At 40.7% G+C, this 14779-nt stretch overlaps 1 protein-coding gene across 7 annotated transcripts in view; it reads right to left on the minus strand.

The window, feature by feature from the left end:
- Window positions 1-14779, minus strand: part of ARHGEF25 (Rho guanine nucleotide exchange factor 25) — a 500546-nt gene that overhangs the window by 12415 nt on the left and 473352 nt on the right. For all 7 annotated transcript variants that reach the window (XM_073613762.1, XM_073613763.1, XM_073613764.1 and 4 more), the window contains 2 exons: window positions 1567-1747; window positions 95-309 (listed from right to left, as the gene is read on the minus strand). In XM_073613762.1, coding sequence (XP_073469863.1) covers window positions 95-309; window positions 1567-1747 — 396 coding nt within the window. The remainder of the gene's footprint in view (window positions 1-94; window positions 310-1566; window positions 1748-14779) is intronic.

The following is a 14779-nucleotide window of genomic DNA, read 5'->3' on the forward strand; positions in this document are numbered from 1 at the left end:
ATATTTGATATTTTTAAAGGAGAAAAAAATGAGACTTTAGTATCACTTTAATAATAGTAGAAACCTATCTAGAGGCATAAATTGCTGGGCTTACCTTGTTTCGACTCTCTCTAGTGTTGCTTGGTAAAAAAAGGGATGGCAGAGAAGTATTGTAGGATTTGAGGTTGGGCAATTTGTTTCTATCCATAGAAGCAGAGGAATGGGGTCTGAGACCGCCACGGGTAGATTCTATTGTGTGACTGTTGGTAGATCTTCCAAGACTGTTGGATTTGCTTTCTCTTCGTTGGTACTCAATAGGTGATTGAAGTGCTGGGAAAAGACACAGGTGTGATCTTATTCATCATTATCACAGTATATCATTTTCCTTTTTTACCTAATCTTTTTTCTCTCCCTGGCAGTTTTTATTTGTGAGACTTTTTTTTTTCTATTTATCCTCCTGTCACATACAACATGAATAACTGTATGTGATTCTGTCATATTCAAGACAGAAACTAGCTGCTTTTCTTGAATCAGTTTCTACATAATGTACAGAGATGTACAGCCAAAATGCACAGATAAGGCCTCCATGTACCACAGTCTGATCATCATTGTATATAAAATTTAGTGTGCATTTGCAGCAGTTTGTTCAGCATGGTTCATCTGGATTAGAAAGCATCTGTTAGTCTATGGGGCAGAGGATCCTGATGCAAAAGAGATGAGTATGCAAACAAGGGATTACATTTGTTTAATGGAAGGTTAGTGTTAGCGTTACAGAAAGGGATAGTGTTAATGTTGTAGGAAGTGTTAGTGTTGTTTCCTTTTTTATATGGCAGACACTTTAACAAGGTGCATTGTTTTAGAACATACAGGAGTTTTCCTGATTTAACAATTATGTAGAACAAACAGTTTGTCATTTTATTTTTGGTGTCTCCACTTGATTAACATAGCAACTAAAATAGCAATAGGCTGCACAGCATTTACATAATATCACACATCTCTTATCTCATAATTTTATCAATAAATCTTTTATATCATTTTTGGCAACTGTTTTGATTTAAATGTATTGATCCCCTAAGCTGTGCTTGCAATGTCAATGGCTTAGGTTGATCTTCCTATGAAGAATCCATTAGAGGGTGTAAGAAACAGCATTGTTGTGTTCAGAGAGGCAGGTTTTCTCCACCGCCCACATAGGGATCTTTAAAAACCTGTCTATGGATCAAACATTTCCTACTGCTTTAAGTAGCTTGTCTTTAAGGATTTAGCTAGAACATCTTATAAATAATAAAGTAATTTTAGATTTGATACTGCCCAAACATCAAACTGCAATGAATCCTAATTTACATATTAGATTTAAGGAAGATGACTGAAAGTAATTTGCATTTCCTGATTAAGTACAGTCAGCCTTTCAAGAAGCGATAAGGCTGAGAGTTCTGCATAACAAAAATGCCTATATCAGGATTTGATATTGTTACTTAAATTATTTTTTAACCCTCACTTTGCTTATAGACTTCAGTATTGCTATTTCTTAGCATGGATGAGCCACTCATACCTAATGTAGTTTAAATCTATGACATAACTACCACTCACCATTGAGAAAGTTTCGCTGGCTGTCCAATATTTGTCCAATGTCATGGATCCAGGACAGTCTGATCTCAGCAGTTGAGGCCTGCAGAATGTAACGCACTAGACTGCGATCTGTACCACGGGATGTTAGTGCAAACTTACAGGGGTCATTATCCACAGATTCCTCAATTCCCAAACAGCTGATCTACAAAATGGAAGGACAGACGTGATAAACAGCAATTTCTGTAACGACTCACACTACACATGGCAGGCACAGAATACAGAGGATCCCTGTGTAAAGGAGACATTCTCAAACCCCTTTATATGTTTATTGTCTCACAGTTATGGATATGCCATCCCCGGCACCACTGCCAGGGATGTGCAGTCAGAGGAGGCAGGTGAGGCAGAGCCTCACCTGCCATGAACATGAAAAAAAAAAAAGAAGAAAAAGAACGACTTTGAAGGTCTTAGGCTGAAGTCCTACCCCACCACTGGTCAAAATTTGGGGCTCCTACGACCTTTGGTTCCGAAAAAACAGGGCTCCTTGTGCAGCATGTGAGAAGCTACATATGGAGCGGCCAGTTTAAATACAAGCGGGCACACTCTGTTTGCAGTAGACTGAGAGGATGAGCTCACAGTGCCTCTCCTCACTTCTTGTCAGAGGCACCGAGCTCAATGGACAGCTTGCAGTCTTGGACCAATGGTAAAGTACCATTAGCCCAAGCTGTCCAATAAAAATGCTGCAGTGGAGGCACGCCTCTCACTGCAGTGTCATAGAAGGGGGAATGCATCTAAAAGACAAATGCTCCCTTCCAGCCCAGCCCTATTAACTACAAGGAAAAAACATGTGTTTATGGGTATAAGATTTACCCACAATCCCATGTTTTTCTCACACAGTTAAAAGGGAATCTCTGCTGCTGCTGAAAAGGTACAAGATAAATCATATATTATTATGCTATATGTTATAATATTTTATTATTTATCTATTTACTGTGAAATTACTGGTTGGAAGTTATAACTTCAGACTTCAGTAATTTAACCATTAAGCCACCTGCTTGAGTACAGTTTTTGAAAATATAGTAAATTACTATAAAAAATATATAATAATTATTTGGATATTACTTGATAATTAACCCCTTGCCACCCAGGCTAAATCTGACACTTCTCTCCTACATGTAAAAATCATCATTTTTTTGCTAGAAAATTACTCAGAACCCCCAAACATTATATATTGTTTTAGCAGACACCCTAGGGAATAAAATAGTGGTTATTGATGTTACACGGTATTTGCGCTGCAATTTTTTCAAACACATGCTTTAAAATTGCGCACACTTGTGGAATAGCGCCAAACTTCAGTACTTAAAAATCTCCATAGACAATGCTTTTAAATATTTTACAGGTTACATGTTTAGAGTTACAAAGGAGGTCTAGTGCTAGAATTATTGTTCTCGCTCTAACGATAGCAGCGTATGTAACCTGTGTGTATCTGGCTCTGATACTAGCCAGTGCCTCACCAGTCACTGACCTCACCGCATGTCCCTGACTACTGCCAACCTCTCAGTGATGTTACCAGTAACTATAGATTTACAATAAAGTCACAGCTATTAAATGGCATGTGTACATAAAGTGATATTAACTTCTATTCAGCTTTAGGTAAAACGTTTTAACAAGTAGATTAGAAACATTAAACATAAATAATAAGTATTTACCACTTTCAGCCAACAGGTGCCAAGCTACTCAGAAAACAGCTGTTTGTTGTGCAAAACATGTGAATTAGTCAGTTATACACAGATTGTCCCAAGCATACAGAATATTGACAGTTTGGGACCAATTTGGACATTTTCACTTAGGGGTGTACTCACTTTTGTTATCAGCGGTTTAGACATTAACCACTTGACCACTGGGCACTTAAACCCCCTTAATAACCAGACCAATTTTCAGCTTTTGGTGCTCTCACATTTTGAATGACAATTACTCAGTCATGTAACACTGTATCTATATGAAATTTTTGTCCTTTTTTTCACACAGATAGAGCTTTCTTTTGGTGGTATTTAATCACCGCTGGGCTCTTTATTTTTTGCGCTATAAAAGGAAAAAGACCGAAAAATCTGTAAAAAAATGCATTTTTCAAATTAGTAATTTTTCTTCATATATTTTGGCCAAAATTTATACCGCTACATATCTTTGGTAAAAATAACCCAAATAGATGGATATTATTTGGTCTTTGTGAAAGTTATAGAGTCCAAAAACTATGGTGCCAATATCTGAAAATTGATCGCACATGAATTACTGACGGCCTATCTAATTTCTTGAGACCCTAATATGCCAGAAAAGTACAGATACCCCCCAAATGACCCCTTTTTGGAAAGAAGACATTCCAAGGTATTTAGAAAGATGCATGGTGAGTTTTTGAAGTTGTCATTTTTTTCCCACAATTCTTTGTAAAATCAAGTTTTTTTTTTTCACAAAATTGTCATATCAGCAGGTTATTTCTCACACAGCGCATATGCATACCACAAATTACACCCCAAAACACATTCTGCTATTACTCCCTAGTATGGCGATACCACATGTGTGAGACTTTTACACAGCGTGGCCACATACAGAGGCCCAACATGCAGGGAGCACCTTCAGGCGTTCTGGAGCACCCAGGCCAATTCTGACATTTCTCTCCTACATGTAAAAATCATTATTTATTAGCTAGAAAATTACATAGAACCCCAAAACATTATATATGTTTTTTTAGCAAAGACCCTAGAGAATACAATGGCGGTCATTGCAACTTTTTATCTTGCACAGTATTTGCGCAGCAATTTTTTGGAAAAAAAAACAGTTTTGTGCTTTAAAAAAAAACAAAACAGTAAAGTTAGCCCAATGTTTTTGCATAATGTGAAAGATAAAGTTACGCTGAGTAAATAGATACCCAACATGTCACCTTGTGGAATGGCGCCAAACTTCGCTACTTAAAAATCCCCATAGGTGATGCTTTAAAATTTTTTACTGGTTACATGTTTTGAGTTAAAGAGGAGGTCTAGGGTCAAAATTATTGCTCTCGCTCTACCGATCGCAGCAATACCTCACATGTGTGGTTTGAACACAGTTTTCATATGTGGGCGGGACTTAAGTATGCGTTCGCTACTGCATGCGAGCACACAGGGAAAGGGGCGCTTTAAATTTATTTTTTTTTATTGTTCATTTTACTTTATTTATTTTAGTGTGACGCTTTTTTCCGAAAAAAAAAATTTTTTGACCACTTTTATTCCTATTACAAGGAATGTAAACATCCCTTGTAATAGGAATATGGCATGACAGGTCCTCTTTACAGTGAGATATGGGGTCAAAAAGACCCCACATCTCACCTCTAGGCTGAAAAGCCTGAAATAAAAAAAAAATAAAAAAAAGAACGATCCTGGCTTTGATCGTAGCGGTGAGTTGGTAGAAGCACCAGAGGGCGGCGGGAGGGGGGACGTCCCCTCTTGCCTCCTGTAAGAACGATCAAGCAGTGGAACAGCCGCTATGATCATTCATATGGTGTAGGGAATTGCCAGCTAAAAAAATTGATATCTGAATGATGCCTGTAGCTGCACCCATCATTCAGATATCCCGCACAAAGTCAAGGACGTCGTATGACAGCTGGCGGGCGGGAAGTGGTTAAAATGCTTTTTTTTTTTAACACAAAGTTGTCTATTTATACAATATTTCTAACACATAGCATGTACATACCAAAAATGACACCCCAAAATAGATTCTCCTACTCCTGAGTACGGCAATACCACATGTGGGACTTCCACAGCCTGGCCACATACAGAGGCCGAGTACAGCCGAGTATGGCCAAGTATGGCTAAGCATGGCCGAGTATGGCTGAGCATGGCTGGGTATTGCAGAGTATTGCAGAGTATGGCAGGGTATCGCCGAGTATGACTGGGTATGGCTGGGTATCACTGAGTATTGCAGAGTATGGCTGGGTATGGCAGAGTATTGCAGAGTATTGCGGGGGAATTGCAGAGTATTTCGTGGTATTGCAGAGTATTGCACTGTGTTGTGGGGTATTGCAGTGTATTGCGGGGTATTGCAGGATATTGCGGGGTATTACAGAGTATTTCAGGGTATTGCACAGTGTTGTGGGGTATTGCACAGTATTGTGGGGCATTGCAGAGTATTGCACAGTATTGTGGGGTATTGCACAGTATTGTGGGGCATTGCAGAGTATTGTACAGTATTGTGGGGTATTGCACAGTATTGTGGGGCATTGCAGAGTATTGCACAGTATTGTGGGGTATTGCACAGTATTGTGGGGCATTGCAGAGTATTGTACAGTATTGTGGGGTATTGCACAGTATTGTGGGGCATTGCAGAGTATTGCACAGTGTTGTGGGGCATTGCAGAGTATTGCACAGTATTGTGGGGTATTGCACAGTATTGTGGGGCATTGCAGAGTATTGCACAGTATTGTGGGGCATTGCAGAGTATTGCACAGTGTTGTGGGGCATTGCACAGTATTGTGGGGTATTGCACAGTATTGTGGGGCATTGCAGAGTACTACACAGTATTGTGGGGCATTGCAGAGTATTGCACAGTGTTGTGGGGCATTGCAGAGTATTGCACAGTATTCTGGGCCATTGCAGAGTATTGCACAGTGTTGTGGGGCATTGCAGAGTATTGCACAGTATTCTGGGGCATTGCAGAGTATTGCACAGTATTGTGGGGCATTGCAGAGTATTGCACAGTATTGTGGGGTATTGCAGAGTATTGCACAGTATTCTGGGGCATTGCAGAGTATTGCACAGTATTGTGAGGTATTCCAGAGTATTGCACAGTATTCTGGGGCATTGTAGAGTAGTGCAGGGCATTGCAGAGCATTAGGGATGGCTGAGCATGGATGGATGGATGGCTGGATGTCACAGAGCAGCGCTGTGGGCACTCCACATCCAGCCCACAGCGCTGCTGCCATCCGATCCCTCCCCCTCTCCGCTCACAGTGTACCGATTGGTACAGAGAGGGGAGGGGAGGAGAGGAACCGGCGTCATGAGATGATGCCGGTTTGTTTACATGTGATCGCTCCGTCATTTGATGGAGCGATCACATGGTAAATGGCCGCGATCAGCGGCCATTTACCGGGATCCGTGATGCGCCAGGTCGGTCACGGATGTGTTCGGGTGCTTGCCCCAGGGGTGCACGAGAGGGGAATTCATAGTACGTCATAGTACGTGCTCCCAGAGTTAAGCAAACGCCCTGCTGCCGTCATTCGGCTATGGGCCGGTTGTTAAGTGTTTAATGACTATGTGCTGTGTTATTTTGAGGGGACAGCTGTACACTCACTACTTCACATTGTAGCAAAGTGTAATTTCCTCAGTGTTGTCACATGATAAGATATAATAAAATATTTACAAAAATGTGAAGGGTGTACTCACTTTTGTGAAATACTGTATTTTTTAAAAAGTAAACTTATACTTTAAAGAATACGTAAACCCAAAATTTAATTTTCCTGATCTGTGCCTGCTGTACCATGTACTTGTATGAAGAAGTATCCTGTTCTGTTTGTATTGCTTCATTTGTGTGAAATCCCTGTTGTTGCTGCCAATCTCTCTGCTTTACTATTAAACACTGACCACACTAGGCATAAAGCATATCATGGCCAGTTTTCTGGCTCTGCTGAGAACTCAGTCTGCTCTCCTCCAATGATTAAACTTGTGCTAACAATTCCCCTGCACAGCCATTCACTGGGAAGATTAGTGTCCAGCGGTTTCTCCTCCCCTATTTTCCAAGCTTCTTATGCAGCTGAGAACAGAGGGAATGTGATAAACAATGTGTTTTGCCTTTCATTTGTATTTTAAATTGAATTGGTTGTTTTACAAGATGAGGGTTTACATAGTTTTCTATGTTTTTGTGTTTTCTTATTTTTTTCTATAAAGTTTTTTTTTACAATTAACATTGATAAAAAACATGGGCTTATGAACTGTAAAGTTAAAAACAATATTTAACAATATTGGTCATGAATCATTAACCTGCCCATTTACACAGTTCAGTATATGGTTCAGTTCAGTAGATGGGTGAACTAGAGATACTGTTGTACAAGGAGGATTTGGATTTTGTGGGAATTTCAGAGACCTGGTTCAACAGCTCTCATGATTGGCTGGCAAACATTCAAGGGTATACCCTATACCGCAAGGATAGAGAGGGTAAAAAAGGGGGATGGGTATGCCTATATATCAAGAATAATGTACAAGTGAATGTGAGAGATGACATCACTGAGGGGGCTAGGGAGGAGGTGGAATCTTTATGGGTAGAGCTCCAAAGGGATGAAGCTAAAGGGAAAATAATACTGGGAGTATGCTATAGGCCCCCTAACCTGAGGGAGGAAGTGGAGACGGATCTCCTATCACAAATTGGATTAGCAGCAAGGATAGGAAGTGTTATCATAATGGGGGATTTTAATTATCCAGACATAGACTGGGCGGAGGGAACCGCGCATTCATTTAAGGCTCGCCAGTTCCTTAATGTCTTGCAGGACAATTTTTTTTTCAAATATAAATTTTATTGTTTTCAAAGAACAAAACAAAACACAAAAAAAAAAAAATACAAAGACAAAGAATAAGAGCCAAAAAGACAAAGCAAAACACAAATAAATAAGAGGATGGAAGCGACATATACTGCCGTATAGTGCCAGCCTTAACAACTGGTATTCACAGTTAGTGAGATGCGACAATAGTAACCTTAATATCTGTACCAGCTATAATCAAAATAGAATAGACGTCTTCCATACTTTCCATCTACAAAATAAAACGGTGTACTGGACAGTAGGTCTCACCACGTCTTTGTGGTTGTATATCTGTTTCTACTGCCCATTCCCTGAGTGACAAAAGAACATATAACCATATATGAGAGATATATTGAGGGAGAGGCAAGGCGAGCTAAAGCATGGTGATTAGAAAAGAAAAAGAAAATGAAAAGAGTGTAGAAATTCCAGTAAGGTAGGAGAGAAAAAGGAAAGGGGAAAAAGGGAGTCAGAGAAGGAAATGAGGGGAAGAGTTAGGGAGGGAGGGAGGGGGAGGGAGTTTTGGGCCCGGGCGACAGGACACGCCATCCTCAGATCTGTGGGGTTTTATTATTCATGTGGCAAGTAGCGCCATCCCTTCATCAGAGGATATAAACATCATCCAGAGCCTCCATGTCTTGGAATGTTGTTTTTGTTTGTTATGTGCCGTCAGGACTAAGTCCTCCAACCTCCTGATCTCCTCCACTCTGCGTAGCCATAACCCAACAGTCGGCGGTGTGCCTTTCTTCCACATAAGTGGGATGCAATATTTAGCCGCATCCAGTAGGTGTCTAATTATGGATCTTTTGTATCTCCGTGCGGGTATTGAGGTGGCATGGAGTAGTATGAAAGCTGGGTCATCGCTTATCACGTAATCTGTAAATTTTTGGGCGATCGTCCGGACTGTTGTTGCAGGACAATTTTATGGGTCAGATGGCAGACGCACCAACTAGAAATAAAACATTACTAGATCTACTGATTACCAACAATACAGACCTGATAACAGATGTGGAAATACGGGGCAATTTAGGTAACAGCGATCACAGGTCAATTAGTTTCAGTATAAATCACACAAATAGGAAACATGAATTTCAAAAGAGCCAACTTCCCTAAACTACAAACCTTGCTAAAAGGCATAAATTGGGATAAAATATTAGGAACAAAGAATACGGAGGAGAGATGGGTTTGCTTTAAGAGCATATTAAATAAGGGCATTAGCCAATGTATCCCATTGGGTAATAAATTTAAAAGAGCGAACAAACATCCTGGATGGCTTAACTCCAATGTAAAAATGCATATAAAAGCAAAGGAGAAGGCCTTCAAAAAATACAAGGTTGAGGGATCATCCTCAGCATTCAGAATTTATAAAAAATGCAATAAGAAATGTAAGGGTGCAATTAGGATGGCTAAGATAGAACATGAAAGACACATAGCGGAGGAGAGCAAAAAAAATCCCAAGAAATTCTTTAAGTATGTAAACAGTAAAAAAGGGAGGACAGACCATATTGGCCCCATAAAGAATGAGGAAGGACATCTGGTTACAAAGGATGGGGAGATGGCAAAGGTATTGAATTTATTCTTCTCCTCAGTCTTCACGAGTGAATCGGGGGGGCTTCAGTAACCAAAACTGCAGTGTTTATCCTCATGACACAACACAGGAAGCACCTACATAGTTAACAGAGGACGGAATTAAAATTAGACTTGAGAAACTTAACATTAATAAATCACCGGGACCAGATGGCTTGCATCCGAGGGTACTTAGGGAACTCAGTCAGGTGATTGCCAGACCGTTGTTCCTAATTTTTACAGACAGTCTACTGGCTGGAATGGTACCAGCTGATTGGAGAAAAGCCAATGTAGCACCAATATTTAAAAAGGGCCCAAAAAACATCCCTGGGAATTACAGACCAGTTAGCCTAACATCAATAGTATGTAAACTCTTGGAGGGGATGATAAGGGACTATATACAAGATTTTAGTAATAAGAATGATATCATTAGCAGTAATCAGCATGGATTCATGAAGAATCGTTCTTGCCAAACCAATCTATTAACCTTCTATGAGGAGGTGAGTTACCATCTAGATAAAGGAAGGCCCGTAGACGTGGTGTATCTGGATTTTGCAAAAGCATTTGACACAGTTCCCCATAAACGTTTACTGTACAAAATAAGGTGCGTTGGCATGGACCATAGGGTGAGTACATGGATTGAAAACTGGCTACAAGGGCGTGTTCAGAGGGTGGTGATAAATGGGGAGTACTCAGAATGGTCAGGGGTGGGTAGTGGGGTTCCCCAGGGTTCTGTGCTGGGACCAATCCTATTTAATTTGTTCATAAACGACCTGGAGGATGGGATAAACAGTTCAATCTCTGTATTTGCAGACGATACTAAGCTAGGCAGGGCAATAACTTCTCCGCAGGATGTGGAAATCTTGCAAAAAGACCTGAACAAATTAATGGGGTGGGCGACTACATGGCAAATGAGGTTCAATGTAGAAAAATGTAAAATAATGCATTTGGGTGGCAAAAATATGAATGCAATCTATACACTGGGGGGAGAACCTCTGGGGGAATCTAGGATGGAAAAGGACCTGGGGGTCCTAGTAGATGATAGGCTCAGCAATGGCATGCAATGCCAAGCTGCTGCTAATAAAGCAAACAGAATATTGCCATGCATTAAAAGGGGGATCAACTCCAGAGATAAAACGATAATTCTCCCGCTCTACAAGACTCTCGTCCGGCGGCACCTGGAGTATGCTGTCCAGTTCTGGGCACCAGTCCTCAGGAGGGACGTACTGGAAATGGAGCGAGTACAAAGAAGGGAAACAAAGCTAATAAAGGGTCTGGAGGATCTTAGTTATGAGGAAAGGTTGCGAGCACTGAACTTATTCTCTCTGGAGAAGAGACGCTTGAGAGGGGATATGATTTCAATTTACAAATACTGTACTGGTGACCCCACAATAGGGATAAAACTTTTTCGCAGAAGAGAGTTTAATAAGACTCGTGGCCACTCATTACAATTAGAAGAAAAGAGGTTTACCTTAAACTACGTAGAGGGTTCTTTACTGTAAGAGCGGCAAGGATGTGGAATTCCCTTCCACAGGCTGTGGTCTCAGCGGGGAGCATTGATAGCTTCAAGAAACTATTAGATAATCACCTGAATGACCGCAATATACAGGGATATGTAATGTAATACTGACACATAATCACACACATAGGTTGGACTTGATGGACTTGTGTCTTTTTTCAACCTCACCTACTATGTAACTATGTAACTATGTAACTATGTATAAGCACTGGGTTTTCATTGCTACATCATCACCAGTGGAAATAAGGTCTACTTCCATCACCCTGGCTTTCCCTGTCCACTGATGGGCCTTCTTGCAGCAGCACAGGGACCCAGAACAGGCAGCAAATCCCTCTTAGCAAGCAACCTTACTATACAAAAATGCATTCTGTTGTGGCTTCCATATAATGCCACGTACACACGGTCAGACTTTTCAGCTACAAAAGTCCGACAGCCCGTCAGACAGACTTTCGACAGACTTTCAACGGACTTTTGGCAGACTTTCATCAGACTTTTTAACGACCGGACTTGCCTACACACGATCACACAAAAGTCCGACGGATTCGTACGTGATGACGTACACCGGACTAAAATAAGGAAGTTGATAGCCAGTAGCCAATAGCTGTCCTAGCGTGGGTTTTTGTCCGTCGGACTAGCATACAGATGAGCGGATTTCTGGGTCCAGCGGAGTTACGATGTAAAGATTTGAAGCATGTTCCAAATCTAAAGTCCGTCAGATTTGCGACTAGAAAAGTCCGCTGAAGGTCCAGTGAAGCCCACACACGGTTGGATTGTCCGCCGGATTTGGTCCGTCGGACAAGTCCGGTCGAAAAGTCCGACCGTGTGTACGCGGCATAAGTAGTATGCCACTGTTGTGCAACTTCTGCATAATGCTATAGTTCACCTCCGCTGGCCCATGTAAGCCTGGATATGTTACAGATTGCTGGAATAGCTTCTTGTCTAGCCAAGATGTCAGTAATTAGAGGCATAACAACATAGCCCATTGTTTCAAGGGACTGGTTTATTTGTTCTCTCCTACTTAATATTCTGCTACACCGCAAGTCATGTGTCCAATATATGATTTAACATGTACATGAAGATAATAAATACTATTTTTAGTGTATTCTCTATTGAAAACTGAAATAGAACTGGCAAATTTTAAATGGCACAACACTCAGCATTAAAACTGGAGCTGTTAATATGTACTAGGGGTAATGCTGAAAAGGAGGCCGGTAAAGGTTAAAATTCTAAGAGGGGATAAGGATTAACAAAGATACAGTAGTTGGAACATATCAGTACCATTCACATCCAAGGGCAAATTATTTAGCTTTGCAATATTTTTTTTTTGATAATGCAGACCTGTACTAGTTTAAAGTTGTCTGTGGAATTTTGCATTGATCTTATGCCGCGTCCACATGGTCGGAATTTTCGTCTACAAAAGTCCGACTGACGCCGACGGACCAAAGCCGGCTGACAATCCGATCATGTGTGGGCTTCCCCGGACTTTTCCAGCCACAAATCTGACGAACTTTAGATTTGGAACATGCTTAAAATCTTTACGTCGTAACTCCGTCGGACCCAGAAATCCGCTCGTCTGTATGCTAGTCCGACGGACAAAAACCCACGCTAGGGCAGCTATTGGCTACTGGCTATCAACTTCCTTGTTTTAGTCCGGTGTACGTCACCACGTACGAATCCGTCTGACTTTTGTGTGATCGTATGTAGGCAAGTCGTTAGAAAGTCCGCCGCAAGTCCGTCGAAAGTCTGTCGGACGGGCTGTCGGACTTTTGTAGACGAAAAGTCAGACCGTGTGTATGCGGCATTAGTGATGCAGAAGATAGGGCTATGGAAAATAATATCTCATTTTTCTTTTTACAGGTAACATTGGGAGATTTATAGGAGGGAAAGGGGGCTGGACAGTATATATGGACCTTGAATCGCATTTCAAGATTCTCTTTAACCCACATTTTAGGGGAAACCTGTGGGCTTCCAATGTCTTCTTGTTTCAGAAAATGTTAATTAGTTGCTTGGTTGTCTCTAGCATCAATACTTTCTCGAGAGGTAGAAAGAAATCCTGGATAGCCGCACTCTGGGATAAGGACATCTTTATTTCAATAAAATCCAAACATACAGTCAATAGCAGAGACGTACAGGGTGGTAGACTGCTAACGCGTTTCACATCATTTGGATGCTTATTCGTAGCTAGAGAGGGATAGTAATAGTGTGATATAAATAGAAAAGTAAAAGAGGGAGGGCGGGGTATGCACGCTGGTAGAACAACCAATCACCGCGGTGCATAGCAAACCCACCCTCTCAGTGTAGTTAAAACAATAATGATCCCATTATAATTATAGTTTTTTAAGGATCTATTCAACTTGGCACAGATTTTTTTCTCCTCCTTTTTATCTTATAAATGACTCTCCACAGTAATAATTGTAACCACAAATCATACGATCTAGGGTGCCTAGGCTTGGATCCCGGGCAAAAAAAAGAACTTAAACTACAACTATAGGCAAAACTTTTTCTGGATACTGTAAAGGACAGAAATAGCCTGTGTCAGTTTTTTTTGCCATCTGTGTCCCATTGGGGAGATTTACCTTCACTTCCTGTCCCATAGCAAAAACAGGAAGTGAGAGGCAATCCTTGCAAATTCCCTTGGGGCCCCGAAATTCACCAGAAATAGTGTCCCTATTGGAAAATTTCCCCTCTAATACTTTTCTGGGGACAACCCAAAATTTGTGATTTTCTTTTATTTTGATGATCATGGTAAACAGGACTAATAGAGACATTGAACTTCCCTAACAGTGGCACAGACAACAATACAAAAAAACAGATAAGTGTTCTAATCCCTCTCCCCTCTGTCCAAAACTTAAAAAAAGCTTTGCCTTTAGTTATACTTTACTAATGCGATTTGGTAGTGCACACATGTGATAAATTTATTCATGTGACGTGTGAATTTAATGATAGCTCCACTTTAAAGCACATTCTATGAGCTGACGGAAGTCTGCTCCGACTAATCACACAGTACGCCAATATTATTAAGTCTTTATCTGGATACACTGCTTAAAAGAAAACATTGAGTTCTGTAATTTTTGTGGTCTATAACCTGCCTCAGATAACATCTTTCTTATGGAGGAACCAGACAACCTATCAACTGTAATACAAAGTGCAATTTTATCCAGCTGTATCCTATTTCAAGACCCCTTAGATATTAATGAACGGTAAATCACTGTATGCTGGTACCGCCACAGCCCACAATAACCAAAATGGGTATACAACATGAGACCACAGTATGTAATTTTACTGGTAATTATTATCCTAATATACAGGACAAAATACACTGTAGATCTCCCCGTTTATTATCAATAAAATCTGCACTGTCTTTTATTCAGCACTGCTGGAGAGCACTGATGCATATTGTTGGCACAGTAGGACACACAGCAGTAATCGGATCCAAGAAGCGGTAGGCGGATAATGCATTGTTTGACCAACACTAGATGATAATCATTTGGCTGGATTGCCTAGGTACTAATTACAGAATTGGTTTAATGATACAGACAAGTCCACACCTGCATCCACAACTTGTAAAGAAAAAGGAGATGGATAAAGCAAGACGCAGTGTGATATTTTTGTTTTTT

Source organism: Aquarana catesbeiana, linkage group LG02, assembly GCF_042186555.1.
Source record: "Aquarana catesbeiana isolate 2022-GZ linkage group LG02, ASM4218655v1, whole genome shotgun sequence".
Taxonomy (NCBI): Eukaryota; Metazoa; Chordata; class Amphibia; order Anura; family Ranidae; genus Aquarana; species Aquarana catesbeiana.